The sequence below is a fragment of the Meriones unguiculatus genome, chromosome 7 (assembly GCF_030254825.1).
Source record: "Meriones unguiculatus strain TT.TT164.6M chromosome 7, Bangor_MerUng_6.1, whole genome shotgun sequence".
NCBI classification, from domain to species: domain Eukaryota; kingdom Metazoa; phylum Chordata; class Mammalia; order Rodentia; family Muridae; genus Meriones; species Meriones unguiculatus.
In genome coordinates, this window is record NC_083355.1 from 92821658 (window position 1) to 92841285 (window position 19628).

General features: G+C 42.6%; 1 protein-coding gene across 10 annotated transcripts in view; it reads left to right on the plus strand.

Annotated features, from left to right (window-relative positions):
• Positions 1-19628, plus strand: part of Ttll5 (tubulin tyrosine ligase like 5) — a 248791-nt gene that overhangs the window by 117372 nt on the left and 111791 nt on the right. For 7 of the 10 annotated variants that reach the window (XM_060387889.1, XM_060387885.1, XM_060387882.1 and 4 more), the window contains one exon: positions 2704-2888. In XM_060387889.1, the coding sequence (XP_060243872.1) occupies positions 2704-2888 (185 nt within the window). The remainder of the gene's footprint in view (positions 1-2703; positions 2889-19628) is intronic. The other 3 variants (XM_060387884.1, XM_060387888.1, XM_060387890.1) reach the window with 1 other exon arrangement.

The following is a 19628-nucleotide window of genomic DNA, read 5'->3' on the forward strand; positions in this document are numbered from 1 at the left end:
TAAAATGGTCTCTAGGTACATTTTGGAAAACAACTTTGAGCTGTATAGTGTTTGAAAACAATTGTTTCAACTGAAAACATATATAATTAAAATAGAGAACACGAAGTTTGGTAAGTAGTGAAGGGTGTGGGGAGAGGGTGTTTAATAATATAATAAAAACAAATGAAGGTCTCATAGAATAAAAAAAATGGTTTAAATGGTAAATTTTACTACATATACTTTATTAATTGAAGCCCACTGAGTCTAGTTTGTGGTGCTTATATACTCTTGTAAGTGTGGATATCCAAAGAACTGTGATCAGCTTACCAGAGGCCATTTATACTCTGAAGCTTAAATTCTATTAATTAAGTATACACAGCATTTTGAACCTATTATCACCCATTAAACTGTTTTTAGAAAGCATCTTGGACATTTACATAAAGCTATAAGCTACCCCCAGGAAAAGGCTAGAAAAGAGTTTTTATAAAATGTCAGAAGTCATCAGGGAAGAGCACATCAGTAGATAAATGTACTGCATGTGGGCATAGGAAGCCTCAGGTCATACTCATCAAAAGTTGGAAACCTCAGCAGGTTTACAGTGTTGAACTTAATAAGGCTATTCTAAATGATAAGAAAAAGGAGCATGGTCGAGAACACTGAGAACCTTCTGAGCCCTTTGCTAAGACTTCTGTAAAGGTAAGAAAGTGTAGTGTTTGCGGAAGCACAGAATAATGACCAAAGGAACCCTGTAGAAAGTTAGCATAAGTTTGTGGCATTGTACATTAGTTGAAAAGTGTCCTCATAAATGATGCTGTGTGGTAAACAAGTGGATCAGATCACTGCCTCACCCATGCATAAAAATAAATTTCAGTTGTGAATGGTGACACCCACACTTGGGTTGTGTAGGCAGGAGTATCATGAGTTCAGAAGGCCATCCTGGGAAACGTAGTAAGATCCTGTTTCAAAAACAAAAACAGTTTTTCAGATGTAGATCCTAATACTTAAAAAAATTCTTTGCAAGTTTATAATGTGGAACAGAAGTAAAAACAGAAGCACAATTCTAATAACCCAAGGAAAAGGCAATAGAAAAATGATGTTTTTCAGGAAAGCAATGGCATCCAACATCATTGTTAATTACATAATTAGCCTTTTAGAGAAGGGAACATTCAAATGTTTGACAGTCCCAAATAATTAAAGGATGTGTGGGTCAGCAGGAATGCATGTGTGTAGGAGTGTAAAGCATGCCACGCTGATACTGTCACTTCAGTTTGAAAATATATGTACCCCGTGACCCTGCAGTCTTACTCCTAGGCATGAGCACAAGAAAAGCCCTGCCGCAGTGTGTGCGTGAGTGCACACTGTCCGTTCAGAGTAACTACTGATGGAACTGAAGCATAACAAGAAGTAAATAAATCACATGAATTTACCTATACTGACCCAGCGAATATGCCTCCTGGTAGTACCCTGCTAAGTTACACTGGAAAACCACTATTGTGAGATGCCATTTTTATAGAGTCTGAAAATAAGCAAATTATGTAGTATTTGTATATATATATTTACATAATATTTATATCGAATATTTTAATATCTAGCATTTATGTATATGTATATATATATGTCTATATATGCACAGATATATCTATACATACGGGAACATGATAAAATGATGTACAAAAGGAAAAGAATGTACAAAAAAAAAGAATGTACAAAAGAGCGGAAGAGGGATTACACATGGGGAGGAGCACACTGGTTGATGTTTGCTATTTGTAAGACAGCTCCTGGCTTTAGTAGAAACGTACAGATGTTCATTATAACGTACTTGTAGCTTCCACATACATTGTAAAATATATGTATATGCCAGATATCACAGTAAACATGAAAAAGCCTTTTAAAGGAATGTCACCACATTGCATATAAAGAATGCTCATGCTTGTTTTAGCATTGCAAAAGGGCCTAAGGGGCCTGGGAGGCATGGCTCAGAGTAGATAGAGCTCTAGATTCCTGGCTCAATTCCCAGCACCACAAAGATACATAAGCAAGTAGATAGAACAGAAATACATTACAATGCTTCTGCTTTTGTGATTTTAAAAAGTTTTTCAGTGAGATTTTATAATCAGAAGAAAACTTGAACCTTGATTTTATTGTGATCAAGTAATTGAAAGAAGAAAATGTAAATCTGAGAGGACATCACTTGTGAATACAAAATCATTGCATTTTTTTTCTAAGTCTACTCAGTTTTTCTTTCATACTGGTTTCCTTTGGAGCTTTATAAGTATTGTGAGTGCTGTTTACCATGGATGCTACAGGCTGATATATGTATTTATGTAATAAAACCAAAAAGGAATCAGAATCTCAAAGTTTGAGTTCTCTTGTTCCTAGTGATGCTGAGGACAGAGCCTAGTGCCATGTGGTTGCCTTGCTGCTCAGCTGACTCTCAAGGAAATCCTAACATTGTCTCTTCCATCTCCCTGTGCTAGAAATCCTTTGTAAGCCATCACACATTAATTAACACAGGATAATTTGGCTATAGGAAGACTTCCTAGGGTATGGCAAGGATTTACATAGCTTTTTCTTTTTTTTTTTAATGACCATTTGAAGGTCATCTTTGGCCTTTAGAGCTCCCTAGGATTCATCAGTGTCTGTTGGTCTGATGTTTGTTTGCCACTGTTCTAATTTAATTCTGGACTTGATTCTTAAATGGGTGAGAACTGTTCTCTTTCTCAGCAGGTTCATGCCATCCACACAAGCATCATTCAGGAATAGCCAAAACACAAAAAGAAGGTGAAGAAGGTTCATTCAACAGAAGATACAACCAAAGTCTGGTTACGGCAGAACTACAGCGGCTCGCGGAAAAGCAGGCAGCCAGACAGTATTCTCCAGCCAGTCACATCAGTCTCCTCACCCAGCAGGTAGGGGCAGACCAGCTGCCACCCAGCTCTGTGGGCCTTGGAGTGGGTGTGACGGGGTAGGCCATGCTGTCCTTCCTTCACTTGGCTGTTTCCTGTGTGCTCATGGTCTTCAGTGAGTCTCGGTTGCTGTTCATGTATAAAACAATAGTTTCTCCCTAACTGTAAAGAAAATAACTCTTACAGGCATTGCAAAGTTTCTGTTACTGGCTCTTATGGTATACAGTATTGCATAGGTAACATCTAAATTTCAACTGCAGATATAAAGGGATCAAAGCACACACACATACACAAGGTCCATTTGAATGCATCACTTAGTGGAAGTGAGAGGATAGTTGCAGTAGTGTATTCTTTTATCCTGTGGGTCCCAGGTCATCAAGCTTGGCAGACAAGTGCCTTTATTAACCGAGCCATCTCGCTAGCCCAGCAGCTTTTAAATTAACTTTTCGTATTCTTAAAATTTTCCAGTGAGTCCTGGTTTTATAGATCTCTATCGGAATGTCATAACGTTTTTGTTATTCCCCCACCTCCGCCCCGTTTTTCTATTTAGTTGTTACCTGAGAATATTTCATGTCTAATGACTATTGACGCGGATGCGGCAGAAGCAGACTTGAGGGCACTGACTCTAGGATGCATGCATACATGTTTATGTTGGCATTGCTGCTTGGACAAAAAGGTATCCTGGGACCCTGGAGCCCAGGAACCACACAGCTCTGAGAGGAAACCTCCTCAGCAGAGGTGTTGCAGCCCTGAGGGAGGATATCCCTGGCTGATCTGGAGTGCTGCAGTGTAACAGTTCCTTTTTGGCACTGCCAGGGTAGGGTTATCCCCAACTGAGCTCAGGAGCCTCAGCCCAGCTCCACTTCTCTTTTCCTTCGCTTCATTGCTCCTTGGCTTCTTCCAGTGAGAGTCACACCAGGCAGCACATCTCATAAAAGAGATTTATTGGGAGGGTCCAGGGTATAGAGGGATGAATTGAGGGTTGGCTGCCTCTGCTCCCAGAAGAGGACAGCAGGGACCTGAACAGACACAGGCTTTATATAGGATTTCTTGGCAGGGGGGGCGGGGAGAGCTTTTCAGGGCAGATATTTCCAGAGTGAAGATTGGTAAGATTTCAAGTCCTGAGCTTGGTGAGCTCAAGGATTGGTGTGTTTTCCTGTTCAGGGATTGGTGGGTTTTCATGCTCAGGGATTGGTAGCTTTATATGCACGTATGCACGCACAACCACATCCCTGCATTGGGCCCATGGGTAAGGAATGGAAGACCTTCTTGACTGAGGGCTGTTTTGGCTGAGGTGTTGTTGCTATAGAACTGCTTGGGGAGGCTGGAGAGGAGGTGCCACCACCATGGGCAGCTCCCGTGGTGCTATCTCATAAGGGATGCAGGCTGAGGAAGGAAAGGAGGTGCCGCCTTTTTGACAGGTGCAGACCATTTTGACAGCTCCTGTTGTGGTGCTTTATGGTGGCTGCAGGCAGGACTGGGAAGAAGGTACTCCTGATTTGACAGGTCTTGTGTTATCCACATAGGGACTACAGAGGGTTTACAAAGTTTACAAAGTATACAGAGGTAGTCCACAGCACAGAAGGCTTTCCCTGCTGCTTGAGTCAGTGTGAATGTGCGAATAGCCAACGATGTGTATGTATGGTACTTTCATATGTACATGACACTTTTACGACCTTTGGGTTCTCTTTATTCTCTGGTAGTCACCATGGTATTTAATTGAAGGTGGAAACCTTCCTTAATGCTAAATGGAATCAGAGTTCTCCAAATGAGGTATGGATAATAATGTCATGATAGTCATTATGGCGTTGCATTTTTTCGTTTTTGTTTTTGTGTGTGTGTGGGTGTGTGTGTGTGTGTTTTTAAAATTGATTGTAACTCCATAATGATAATTAAATCTGGGGGAGAGGAATTAAGGTGAAAATTGCTTTAAGTGCATGTAAAAGTAGACAACACAGCACTCTCTGGTAGTACCCTAGTTTTCTGTTTTGTTTTGTTTTAATTATTTTAGAGCAAAGATAGAGAAACCTGACACATGGATTTGGCTTCTCCTCACCCTCTTCTCAGCATAGTGGGCAGTGATTATTTTCCAATCCCTAGTAATTTGAAATGAATAGATGAAGAGGCCTAATGTGCAGTTGAAAGCAAAGAAATAAGACAAGGTGGTAATGAGACTTGAAAGAGACTGGAAGTTGGATATCAGCCGTAGACCGATGAGACTAGGCATGGCCCTAGTAAGTGGAGAGTAGTCAGCTGACTATGAAAAAGTAAAGATCACTGCTCTCTACCTGGCATTTTGGCTTCCAGTTAAGTAAATACCTAGGCTTATCAAGACATTAAATTATTTTCTTGTGATTACTATAAAAAACAATCAATATTAGTGCTTACGTATTTCCAGCTCCTATCATTTGCTATGTTGCAGAGCCCAGAAAATTCTAAGATCCTGATCCTGTAATATCCAGCTTACATATCCTTACGGGGAGGCCACCTTCAGTCTTTCTCACCTGTAATCTCAGCGCCAGTGCTCCACGAGTCCATCAGCTCATGTTTGTGAGACTCCGAACCTGCTGTTAGATGTCAGTCTTAACGTTGAGAGTCTCAGCAATAGGGTGCTTCTTGTGTGATGCAGTGCTCAGAGAGGTGCTGTAGTGTGCAGAAACACAGGGTGGAACATCTGGGAAGGCTTGGATTAGTGAGCCCGAGACCTGTCCTTCTCCACCGACTGCCTATCTGATCTTGAGCACTTCCTTTCTCAACCTCTGTGGATGTGTTTACTGATGGGAAAACACAACTGGGTCATAAGGATGGGATGTAAAAAGCCTCTTTGCAAAGTCTGAAGGATATGCACTTGGGAAATACTGTTATTTCAGCCGTCAAGGCTTTAGGAATACATTGTTTCTAATGTGATGAAAGCAAGTTGTTAGATAAATGCATTCTATTATAGAAAAACTGTTACATGCTTTTCAGCCATTTCCTCTCAGAGGACAGTCATTTAATTTGTAGTTTGGAAAATCTAATGTAATTTTTTGTGCTTAATAACTAATAATACATTGTAGTGACTTCTTATATACACTCTGGAACATTTGTTTTCTAGCTGCTTTTTCTTTTTTGCTGTGTTCAAAAGGAAAGCTGTTTCCATTTCTTAACTGAGCTCAGTGATAAATGCCTGTGGCTTCCTGGAGGGCAGTGAGCAGGAGCTCTAGGAGTCTCTGAACAGTTCGCATGGGAGCTAACTGTGGCTGTCAGCACCAGCAGCTTTGAATCCAGAAACCTCCCCAGGTGCCTAGGTTTCCCTTGCTCAGTACTGCCTTCATCTTCAGTTTCTGTTTATATTTGTCCTTCCTTCCTTCCTTCCTTCCTTCCTTCCTTCCTTCCTTCCTTCCTTCCTTCCTTCCTTCCTCTTCCTTCCTTTCTTCTTTTTTTTTCCATCTTTTGGTTGGCCAATGGATAACTCGCCCGTCATAACATTAATTCTGAGCTGAGTGGTCGTGGCATGTGCCTTTGTACCCAGCAATCAAGAGACAGAGGCAGGTTGGATCTCTGAGTTCAAGGACAGCCAGAACTACACGGAGAAACCCTATCTCAAACAAACAAACAAACAAACAAAAAGATTAATTCTGGATATATTCATACTATTTATTTTTTTTTTTTTTGTTATTTTGTTTGTTTGCTTGTTTGTTTTGAGACAGGGTTTCTCTGTTTAACAAGCCCCAGCTGTCCTGTACTCACAGGTTGGCCTTGAACTCACAGAAATCAGCCTACCTCCCTGAGTGCTGGGATTAAGGGCGTATGACATCACACCCAGCCTCACACTATTTCTTTATTGTTGTAAAATTAATAATTTTGTTCCATTATCTTTACTAATTCCTTCCCTGTGCTTTTCTTATAATTATTTCACTATTTCTTAAAGTCTGTGAATTTTCCTCTGAGCATTGTTTTAGTTACATCCCATAAACTCTACTATTTAATTGTTTTGTAGCCAAGGAGTTAATAGACTTTCATTGAACAAGGAAAGCAGATTTTAAATTATTTGTACTATATTGAAGATGTGTACAAAATTAAATTGTAGAGATTTTTGAGAGAACATTTTATCTTTATCTGTAATTTCTGTAATCTGTAATTTCATCTACTTATCTGTTAAAGTAGTCAGTGTGACATTTTCTAGAAAACTTTGTATTTTGTTATGAATATTTATAAGAAAACATTTTGTCCAAGTTCTTAAGAGCATTCCTGGCTTTGGTGGTAAACCATTGATGATGTGACATCATGCTGACTGGGAAATAACTCAGAGTCCTGTGAGAACGGCAGCCACCCAAACACGACACTAATAGCCAACTGCACCCCACACTGTTTTCTTGGGGAATAGCATGACTGCCAAAAGGGTAAGCTGGCTTGCTGGTGAGAATAGAGATAGGCCAAAGCAGGCTTCTTTGAAGAGCTCGTTTTCAGCTGTATCAGAAGAAGGGCAGAGTCAGCTTCCAGGAGCAGGAGCCCTGGCCTTTGTGTCTTGGGCAACAGGTTGAGTGGTATGTTGGACTTGGGGAGTCTGTCCCGGTCACTTGGACTGAAGCTGGAGTAAAAGCCCAGCCACTTAGGAGGCCTGCAGAGGGGCTGCTGCTCTTGAAGATGACTGGAAACCCCTCAGGGACAGGTGCTTGAGCTGAGAAGCAGGGCAGCTGGAGGATGAGGCACTGCCACCCCTTCCTCCCTCTTTTCTAGTGAAAATACTAAGGAATGGTAGACTAGACAGAGGCGGGTCTTAAACCACAACTGGCTAAAAGGCTTTGAGCAACTTAGAATTTATATTAGGCCCTAAATTTTTAAGGAACTTATGTAGCTAAAAGCAGAAGCTAATTTCCCTGAATATCATTTTACCATTTTTCTGTGATGTCGCTTCATCTACGTCCTAGGACACATAAGAATAGCAAACATTCTCCACACGTAAGCAGTGGGCCCCTTAAACAGTGTTTGTGCTACATATGTGCATTCAGAATGAGAGGTATAACACGTCCTCAGCACATGGTTGGTCAGTGTATACCGTGGAAAACAATCAGGTTGAATTGGACCTTTCCCTTGCCATGTGAGAGGCTGGCCATCTTCTGGAACGGGGTTTTTTTAGTGGTTGCTGTGTGTGCTCCTGAAGGCTGTGTTAAGGATCGTCTGCACCTGCAGTGGGAGGGTCCTGGAGTGCCGGCACAGGGCTGCAGCTTAGTATGAGACCTCACCAGCTCTGCCTCAGTCAGCAAGGGAGGGCAGGTCAGCGTAGACCAGGCCCTCCACGGGTATCGCTGTTGTGAACAGAGGAGTGTGAGGAGCCTGTGGTGAGGAAGGGAGGCTGAGTGTTAGGGCCCTCTCCATCCGGCAAGTTTGAGATTTCAGGACCCCGCTATCGTTAGGAGCAGCTCCCGTTTCCCAGCCTGGGAATTTAATCAAAGGGATCCCAGCAGACCACCCAGGCAGGGCCCCACCACGAACTCGTGTGCTATGTCAGTCAGCCAGCCGTGCAGCAATGTGGCCAGGCCTCCTTGAATGTGCTGACAGACACAGATGAGGGAGGAGACGCTCTGTGCTCTTGAGATTTTTCATTTTGGTGGGGAGTGGAACAGAAAACCTTTCGATTCCTTTCATTTTGTTGCCTTTTACTCTGAGACTCTCCAGCCTAACCCTGCAGACGGCTGTATCAGAGATACAGAACACTTGCTTTACAGCGCTTAGCCCTTCACTCCTCCTCTGCATCAGGCGAGCTCTTTGTTGTCCCTTCTGTTTCAGTAGCTCCTAGAAGGCTCCACAGTGGACCTTGACTCAGTTTCAGAAGTTGCAGTTTGAGAGTGGCATTGAGAGTCAGTGCCGACTTCGCGAATTGAATGCCAGTGTCCCCTCTGGACATTACAGACAGCAGGACTTGGCCCCAGAAGCTTCCTTTTCACTTCTGAGCTCATCTGAACACACGAATTGCTGTGCACTTAGGCTCTGGTCTCGTGGTTGTTTACTGTTTCCTTTGACTCTGCAGTCTGTGCTGGTAGAAAACAGACTCTTTCATACCACATATGCTACCTGTTCCTGATTCTAGAAAGACAGCACAGTAGATAGGAAAAACAGTTCTAAAGTCAGTGAGAACTGGGAAGTTGTTTGCCCTGTCTGGCCTTGATTACCTCATCTTTAAAAAAAAGAGAGAGAGATTGGGCCAGAGGTGGGAGGTGGAAGATAAGTAAGTCACCATTACTTGCTACAGATACCGCACACTGCAAACACAGGACCCAGAGGTCTTGGGCTGGGTGGACCTGAAAGCCTCTTCCCTGAGGACTAACTTTCATGTACTAGAAGGCACCATGCAAACTTCCACAGAAGGGAAGCAGCCAACAGTCGTGCCCAGCTATGATGCCTGTAAGCTACAACAACAACCAGAATAGCACAATAATTTTAAGCGTTCAGAAGTGGCATACATACTTTGCCAGTAACCAGCAGCTATTTAATTGGACTTAAGACCTTCTTAACAAAAGGGAAATCATGCTTGGAACTGGAAACCTAGCCTACTACAGGGCTAGTGAAGTCATGGATCGTGGAGAAGAACCTGTAACTGCCACTTTTCCTAATCCCTAACTACATTCTAAATATTTGTCCTTATACCCACAGATAAGTGTAGTCCTCACTGCTCATCAAGGAAACTTCTCTCTGTAACAGGCAGAGACCATTACAGAAAACCATAGCCTATCCTAAGGCAGAGTTGTGGAGCCCAGTTTCAACTTGTATGTACGTCTATAACATAGCTCCTGCTCAGGGATCATTGCAGAAGAGGGGGCAAAACTCAGATTTAAGAGCCAGAAAAATACGGTGTTTGTTGTATTATTTTGTCACGTGGAAATATCATAAGCTACACCCATGAAGTCTTCCAATATGGCTTCCTAAACATGAGCTGAACAAGGATGGTACCAGTAGACATGCTGATGCGGAAGGGGGAAAGCTCATGGGGTCCTCAACCCTACACAAAGCTACAGGTAACTGAAGGATGCTGCAGTAGTTCTGAGTGAAGAATGTGGGGGCTCTGGGCCCTGTCCCCTTCCTGTTGTGGTTATCATTCAGTGAATCTATCCTGGGGTATAAATCCCTCTACACACACAGCTTCATCTGGTACCTCTGTGGGTTTCTCCCCACTATGAATCTTAACCTTGAACCTGTGCTGAGTGTGAGGTCCAAATAGCCAACTGTGTGCTAGACTATCTTGCCAGACATTTGAATATATCTCAGAAGCACGCAGGCATTCCTCCATGCAGCATATATGAAAGCTGTTTGTTCTTCCTGTCATCTCTGTGTTTGTGGCATTGGCACCCCAGAGACCTGAATGTGGAAGCCTGGCTTATCAGTACCTCCATCTCTGTTCTCTCTGCACAAAGTCTTGTTCATTCTGACTCCCGGTGTCTCTGCTCCATTTCTTGTCTAGTTAACTTACATCAACTGCTCTGCTAAAGGCCTTAATTATCTCTCAGATGGACAGCCACAGGTACCTCTTAAAGGATCTCCTGGCAGTGCTCTCCAGCTTATTCTCATCTTTAAAGACCTCTTGTTATGTTAAATCACAAGTCTGATCCTAGTATTCTCTGCTCAGAGAGAATCTCTGTGATGTGAAGTACTAACTAGTGATACTACCCATTGTCCTATTGAGTGTCCTGGGACCCGTCTCTGTTGTAACACACAGGATTTGGCGTAGCTCAGCTAGCATTTCTGCTAGTCTATATGTCTCCATTTATGCCATCTTCTTGGGAGAAGCGATTCCTAGTCAGCACGTATGATCCGTACATCTCTCCAGGGGCTGCCTGAATGCCACTTCATTCATTTGTTGTAATCTGATTCCCTCTTCATATTGTGTGTCGACATAACTGTCTTCTTTAACAGATGCTGAGCTCCTTAAGTTTTGGAGTCCCATGATGCCTCAGGCCTACTCAGGCATTGTACAACTGGCCCTCTGTACTGATATGTTCTCTGGGGTTAGTATAATAAATTCTGAAAAGCATGCATCTTTTCTGAACATGTACAGACCTTTTTCTGTGGTCATTGTTCCCTAGACAACTAAGTATAACAAGGGTTTATGTGACCTTTACATCTTATCAGTAATCTATCTGTAGGTGTTTTTATGAGAGGATATATAGAGGCTATATTCAAACATAGTTATATTTTACATAAGAAACTTGATCATTTATAGATTTTTGTATTTTCAAGAGGCCCTAAAATCCATGCTTTAAGGATGTTGAGAGACAACTATATTCTATAAATATGCTTACTCTTTATTATTGCTGTTGTAATCATCATCGTTATTACACAGTGTTGGAGATTGAACGCAGGGTCTTGTGAATGCTGGTCAAGAACTCAACTGCTGGTCCACATCCCCAGTCCTTAAATGTGCTTATACACTGTACTGTAAGATCCTTAAAGATTAGACCATACAGTTTCCAAACCCACCCACACCCCAGTATTCTCTAAAGTTTGCACTCTGGACACAGTTTTTAATAAAATAAATGAAGAGCACCTGCCACCACAGCCAGAGTCTTTCTGTTGTCTTCCTGCCTTCAGCCCTTCCCTAGCCACTCTTTAAAGCAGGTGGATGATAGTCATTTTGCATCTCCTGCCTGTTTGACTGTAAACCACATAATGGCAGCTCTTTCTAACCCACCACTTAGTGCAGGACCTTGTACTTTCTAGATACCATGTGCTTGCTAAAGGGAAAAGAATTTCTCTCCTGTACGTTGTTGTTTTTTTGTATTGTCTTTTAACACTAACACTATTGTTCTTCCATTCTTTTCCAATGATTATAGCATACCTGCCCTGTACACCAAAGCAACTGACATTAATTCCATTCCTGCTTTGTTCTAGGCAGTATGTTAACGAGTTTGTGTATATCACCTCTTCCATTTTTGGAGTGAGAAAAGTGCTTTTTCTTTTTTTTTTTTTTTTTCTCATGAAGATGAAGAAACAGAAACTAGTAGGACAAGTGACTGTTAAGGTCACATACTGGAAAGTCACTGTGCCAGGGCTCAAACTCTGATCTCTATGACTGTGTTTCATCTTAGTGGCCCTGCCTCTTCTTTTAGTCAGAATTTAGATCTTTTCTCAGACCGAAATGACTGAGCATCGCATTAACCTGCTATTCTGCGCTACTACTGCAGAGCTGTCTGTTCACCTCTGGGCCTGCAGAGACACCAGGAATAAACAAACACCTCTGCTTCCGAGATTACGAGCGCTCTCTCCTCCCTGGTGCAGGTTTTGAAGCACATGCTCTGTCGAGATGGTTGGCTATTTATTTAATTAGGCCCTTATCAGATTATTTTGTGAGCTGGGTCAGTGGTTTCTTTTTAGTGGGTGAGGAGAGATAATCCAGTCTTGGGGATCCCTCGCCAATATGTTTAAGTCTACTTACCAGGCTGGTAGTGGTCCCCACCAGCTCACAAAAACAGAATACATACATTGGAAATATTACAAAGATATTCAGCCATTTTCTCAGGTTGGCGTCCCAAGAATCTTGATCCGGAACTCTTACTATTGTTTAGCACTATGCGTGTATAAGGGTGTTATGTAGCCGGTGAAGTTCAAGAGAGGGAGGCGGTTGCCAGGAACCCTCAGCATGAGTGCTTGAGAATTTCTTGCTCTTCCCAAACCCTTTTAGGATATGATTAACATTGTAGCTCTTATCTCCTGGTGATTGGAATATAAACTTGTGGTTCATTTTATCAGCATCCAGGAATTAAAAAAGGAATGTAAACTGCCTTAAAACATGTGTTTATTGCTTATTGTAGCTAGTAGTTTAGCAAATACCCATGATGTGCCTTTGGAGGTGTGTCCAGAGTATAACTGCTTAAGGATGACTCTTTTTCATGTCCTTGAAAAATATGCCCTCCACTCTTCTCTAGTATAGTAAGCTTGCAAAATGTGCATGCCTGCCTCTGTGTTCTCCTCTTTGAACTAGTCTGGAGCAGATGTGATGTGTCCTTTTTGACAGTTACCTCTTATTCTAGGGACACACATGAAACAAGTTAGGAGGAACACGCCACTACTCTGCCCTACTCCAGATCACTCAGATCTGCATGGCTGGGAGGAGGCATATTTTTGTAGCACTGAACGGATCCACTCATGTTCTGATGGGCCTGTCTCTATGAACACAGCAGAGAGATCATTCTCCAGTGGCGCTGGCAGAGTTCTGAGGGCAGTGTGGATGCAGCTCTGGACAAACCCATGTTTCCCGTTCAGTCCACATGGTCCCTTTGAAAATCGAAAGGGATATTCTCCTGGGAAAAAAAGTGCACACATAGAAACTTGTAGTCATTTCCAAAGTGTTCATAAACATCCCACACAGGTTTCCTCTTGGTGTTCATGGACACTTGGTCTCCAAGTTTAGAGACCTTGAAAGCTTTGTGGTAGTATGTAGCCATTATTATCGATAATTTGACTCAAATTCAAATCTCCTAACATTGTCGCAGCATGCATTCATGAATAGTTCAGTAGGAGTCTGCATTCGACTGTCTTCAGCCTTCCTCCATGCTCAAAAGACTGGCAAGCCCAGGCAAAGTAGATACCTGGTAAATATTGGTGTGAGTTAATGAGAAGTTGTTTTGTGCAGCACCCCTCTAGATCTTACTAGACAAGAAATCTAAGATTTTGAGGGGCATGCTGTGGTAAGTTTGACTGGTGATAGGAATGCTACACACGAATGCTATGCCGCCATTTCTCATTAGTCAAGCTGTTACTAATGAAATGTTTGATGTTGAACTTCCATATCCATCTTGATAAATCGTAAGGTACGTGAAGTTTGCAAACAGCCTGTAAACACCCGAGGTTAGTCATCAAGCATCGCAATGCTTTTCTAGCCCTTTGTGGTCTTAGTGCAGAAAAAGTCATACAGAATAGTCATTGTGCAGAGAGGGAACACAAATATGTCTGTCAAAGCTATTATTTCACCCATTTGAGAACTTTGCCTGAGGCTTGGAGACCAGGCAGACATCATCTCTAAAATTATGTAAGGCACCAGCCAGAGCAACACTTAGCTCTCACTCTGATCACTGCTTATTTTATTTCCCTTAATTCCAAAGCAATCTCTCCCTTGTGGTCTATGCAGAAAGAGGTAATATGGAACCTCTAATTTCCTTGCTAGCCTTTTAGTGACATTGCCGCTCCACTACTTACTGGTAAAACTGGCTGCTGACTGGAAAGAGAGAGTCGAGGGGGACAAAGTCACAGATGGACAGGCCCTGAGACTTTGCCAAGACTCTCTGCTGGATTTCTTTGGATAAAACCCACTTCGTTTCCTATACAAATGACTGACCTTCTGTATCTGAAAGTTCCATGTCTCAGTATTCAACTAGCCACAGGTTTAAAATGTTTATGAAATGTCTGTGTTCAGTATGTACATTGTGTCATTGTCACCATTTCCTAAAGCATATGGTATAGCAGCCATTTATACTGTGTGTGTTGTTTGGGACCATACAGAAGTGATTATGTGGAAGTGTGTAGGAGGATGTGCACAAGCTGTGTTCAGATATTACACTTTTGTGAGGAGGAAGAGGAAGAGAGTGCAGAAGAGTGGACGAGGTTCCCAGCCCCACACCAGTCCCTTTTTGTAAGGGACTTGAACATCCTCTAGCTTTGCTATCTAGGGGTTGGTAACCCATCATCCCCAGATACCAAGAGAGGATGAGTGCTCCAGGGATGTAATGGAAACTAAAATATAGTCCCTGTCCTAAGTGGCTTGTACTTTGTGAAGTAAAGTAGGAAAATAAATTTGCACTTAATAACATAAGCATGGCTTGAGGTTTTTCAACCCTTACACTGAGCTCCTGAGGCAGAGTGATGGCAAAGATCTTTTATGGATGAAGGAGAGCCTTTGGGAGAAATAAATTTACCTTAGAATATAAATCATAATAGGGTAGTGATAAAACATACAGGATTTCTTACTCTGTTCTTTGCAGGTTGGGTCTGCTCACAACCTCTCGTTATAAGTATGTTTATTTACTGCTCATGTTTTTCCACAAGCAGCAGTGATAAACCTTGGTCTCATGCTGGGAAACATCAGAGTTATGGTCTTTACACAGACTTAAGCATGGTCCGAGGTAGAACTTAGCTACACAGTGTGGGCAAACCACTCATGATAGAAGTGTCAATATAAATGGAGAGTGCTCTGTCTTCAAAGGGTTGACAGAGAACATGGACACATAAAAACAGATGCCCCCGTATGGTCTATCTGGTGGGGGACTTGAGAAGTCACATTAAACACTTTTTATCCACTAAGCTGTATGACTTCTAAAATATTTACCAAGAACCTTACTGCTTCTGCATTATCAGTTTTTGGACTTGGTTTTCCATGATAAAGTTGGAGGTCAATGGACATGTGAATCCTATGAACTTATCCATAGACAGTGATGGCTGGAATCCAGCCTTCATCATTGAGGTTCAGGAGATGTCTCTAGAGAGGACATTTCAGGAAAATCCTTCTGTTGATTACTCTTAAGACTGCAGTGACTCAGTAGCTCTGGTAACTAGAACAAAGCAGTATATAAGCCAACATCTTTGCCTACAAGGCCAAAGCCCATGGGGACATCATGTAGCTGGTCTCCTGTGCAGTTTCCCCTTGGACTCCCCTTTCAGAATTGACTTTTAAACTAGTTTACTGTTAAGGTATAGTGGGGTAAATCTAAGTAGAGACAGATTGCCCTATGCTCCTAGAACAAAACTGGCCTCAAATGCCCTTTCTTTAAACAACCCCCCCCCATCCTTTGGGGGGCAGTAGGTGGAGGTGAGACACTCTCTTTCTGTAGTCCTGGCTGGTGGCTAGCCTCAACTTCACAGAGGTCTGCCTGCCTCTGCCCCCTGAGTACTGGGATTAAAGGTATGTGCCACCCTTTCACCTTCCTGTTTTAAATGGTAGAAAACTCCTTGCCTCACCATCTTTGGGGAAAATAGCATCCTAAAGTGAGCAGATCCAATAAACATGCAAACATGAACAGTGGATACATGATCTTTTCAAAACTTTCTTCAGATTACAAACCCAGTTCCATGACCTGCCTAGGCACAAGGGACAAAGAACATATCAATAGGAGATCTTTATCCCCTCCTACTTAACTACTGTAACTGTCCTCTCACCATCAGTTTTTTTCATCTCATCCCAGAAAACAGCTCTTGGTTTGCCAGCCTGCTACACAGTCCTCATACAGCATGGCTTGGGTGGGGCTTCCAGAAGTTTCCTTTTGTCTCTAGATCATGGGTAGATCAGTCCCAAGGTATTGTCTGTCTCTGGCTGTCTTCCGTCCCCTGGCCCTTCACCAAGTCAAGTATCTGTGTTTCAGACATGTTTTCCTGCTTGCCTGTTGGTCTCTGTTTTTTTTTTTTTTTTTAATAATCTACTTTCTTTTGTGTGTGTTGGTCCTTTGCCTGAATGTATGTCTATTTGAGGGTGTCAGGTCTCCTGAGGGTGTCTGTAACTGGAGTTACAGTTGTGAGCTGCCATGTAGGTGTTGAGAATTGAACCTGGATAGTCTGGAACAGCAGTCAGTGCTCTTAACCGCTGAGCCATCTCTCCAGCTCCTGTATTTTTACCTTCTTTTTTAGGCGTATGCCTATTTGAATTTTATTTGAATTTTCTTAGCATTGCCATGTTTTGGTATTCTCAGAAACTGTTTGTCCTGTGTGGCTTCAGGGTGGGGCAGAGCCATGTTTCTCATTGTACCTCCCGCTCTGTCCTGTCCTTGCTTCTGATAGGTAATACAGTGATTCTTTGTTCAGTTTTATTTGAGGTGAACTTTTTCTTTTGAGCGTGCAGGACGGCGTATAACTTCAGCCAGGGATATCTAGTTAGGTCCGTTCCCAGGCAGTTCCTTATGCATTCCATAAGGGACTGTATCAGAGAGGTTGGGGTTCTTTTCTGGGAATTTCTCAGGGCAGTTCCATGGTATTTTAATTACAGTACTGGCATCAGCACTACCTTTAGCAAACAGCAGTAACAAGCAGTAACACTTGGGCGGGCCAGGCACCGGAAATTGGCCGCCTCCTCTGTTTCTCCTACCTCCTTTCCAATCCATCACCTGTATTTATTCCTGCTATAATTTAAACACCTGTCTAGATGGAATGCATGCAATGTGTCCTTACCCCACACATTCAGATATTTGCTCACCTGCCTTGCTCGGAAGGCTGCCTCTAAAATAAATAGTGTTTTGGTACTAAAAGGAAAAATGCACTGAGGTCACCGTGGTAGTGGACGTGAGACAGGGAATGGGAGTAGAACATCTGGATTAGCTGCTACAGGAGTGGGAGCTGAGGAGGAGGGAAGCAGCAAGGGGGAAACATCTGCCAAGCAGGCTGCAAGGCTTAGATGGAGGTAAAATCTGGTGGCCAGATTTCCCACAGGCAATTACTCATTTAGCCAACCAGCCAAGGGAAGACAGGGATGGAAGCATAGGTAATAAGCTGATGGTTTTTAGGTTTAAATCCTGGTGGGGTTTTTTTTTTGTTTTGTTTTGTTTTGTTTTGTTTTTAATAATGCCAGAATAGCAAGTAGTAAGCATTTTGCATCCTCAGCATACTTCTAAAGTTTGGACATCTCAACACCGCCAAGAAATAGTGAAACCTGAATGTCCCTCCGGGAACTGTTTTCTCTTCTTCCTTGTCCCCCGTTCTGTGTCACACTCTATCCATCGCACTTCTGCTGTCTGTTGGAAGGTCCCTTAGCTCTGTGGAGGAGAGGAAGCAGTGTGTGTTCCCCTTTCCTGCCTTTTGTTTTCTACCATCTCTGAAGAGTGATGTTCAGACTTAGAAAGCAAATTTGCTACCTGTGGATGTTGTTAAATGCAGGCTTGGGTTTGCTGGGGCTAGGCTGGGTTCTCTATTGGAACAGGGGCCCAGGAACACAGATGTTACTGATCCACAGAATAAACTGTAAGAAGTGAGGCTCAGAGGTGTAAATTCTGACATGTTTCAAGTCACAGAATTGAGAAGTTTTGCCTCAGAAAGTCTAAGAAATTGAATTTAAGGGACACACTTAGCAATTCTTTTACTTCTCAACCTCAGTTTCTCCATCTGTCTTTAAGCAAATTAGGTAACACATAGTGTGCTGAGCACAGTGCCTACAATGAGCTGTTGATTAAATTCAGTCATAGGCCATCGTCACTGCTGATTCTTAGTGGGAACTGAAAAGTGATAAAGTTGTCCCTGTGATAGGACATCACAAACATGCAGATGCACAGGCTCCTCTTAGACTGCTGTGCTTCCTTTGTACATAAAGGGGTGAGTATTTCGGCTGGAGAGATGGCTCAGTGGTTAAGAGCACTGGCTGCTGCTGCAGAGGGCCTGAGTTCAAGTCCCAGCATCCACATGGTAGCTCACAACCATCTGTAACTCCAGTTCCAGGCGAGCCAGCACCTTCTTCTGATTTCCATGGCCACATGATACACATACACACATGCGGGAAAAACATTCAAACACAGAAAACAAAAAAATAAACAAATCTTTTAAAAAAGATGTGAGTATTCCTCATCAGTTGGGCATGTTCTCTTTTTATAATTTATTTTGTATTTTTCAAAGGGCCATGGGTGTTTTGCCTTCCTTTATGTCTGTGGACCATGTGTGTGCAGTGCCCACAGAAGCCAGAAGAGGGCTCTGGGACTGGAGTTGTTGTAAGACATCGTATAGATGCTGGGAATCCAATCCCAGTCGTCTGGAAGACCAGACAGTGCTCTTAATTGCTGGGCCATCTCTCTAACATGGGCATGTTCCTTGAATCACAGTTTCTATCATTTAAAGTGGTTTTTAAATTGCCCTGTCTCTCTTCTAGACCCATTTGTGGCCAATGCCATGACTCTAGCGTTGTTGAATCCAGGATTAGTAGCATGCATTAGCCCAGGGAAGCCAACTAGCCCAATGACTGTGACGTCTCCTTTAATAAAAAGGACAAGTGTTGCTGTATTTTTGTGCAGCTTAACTAAGGCTGTCCTTTGAAAAAATTCTGTAGCACTGAAATGTTTATTATGGCTACATATCCCATATACACAGCCATCTCTCACTTTCTCATCTCATCAGAGCTAGGGAAATGTAGGTGGACGAGAAGAAGATGCAGTCGGCGGGTACCCATTGTTACCTTCTCAATGTCTCAGGCCTCATTGGCCTGTAGACTCACCAGGGCCAGGAGACTTACCTTTCCTAGCAAAAACAAGGTAGTACTAGGGCCAAAAAATGGATGTTTGTGTCTGTAGTACTTCCGAGATTTCTTTTGCCCATTATGGAAAAGATGAAGAGGCTAGCAGAGGGTAGTTTGTGTGTAGTAATTTATCGTTATACATACTTATCTAGAGATGGTCAAAACTGAAGGGAAGTGCTGGCCAGAAATTAGCCACTATCTAGTTTCATTTTAAAATTAAAGTTTAAAATCTAGCTTCTCGGCCACATCAGTCACATTTCAAGTACCTAAAAGCCATGTCTGCTTAGTGGCTGCTCCACTGGACAGTGCAGATTATCAGTTCATCAGCAGGAAGCATTCTGGTAGCTAATGTTGTTTAGAGCAGAGCTAGAAAATAAGAATGACCTGCAAAATTTCTCTCTTTTTTTTTTCTCGTTTAAAACTGTATCAAATCATTCCATTATTACGTGATTAAGATGCAAATTCTGTACTTACACATAAAGAATAGAATCTTAAAAAGACAGATCAGTTCGTTGATTGGCAGTGCAAGGCCTCACAGGACGGATCTCCGACTCAAAGGGAGGGAGCAGGGGCTG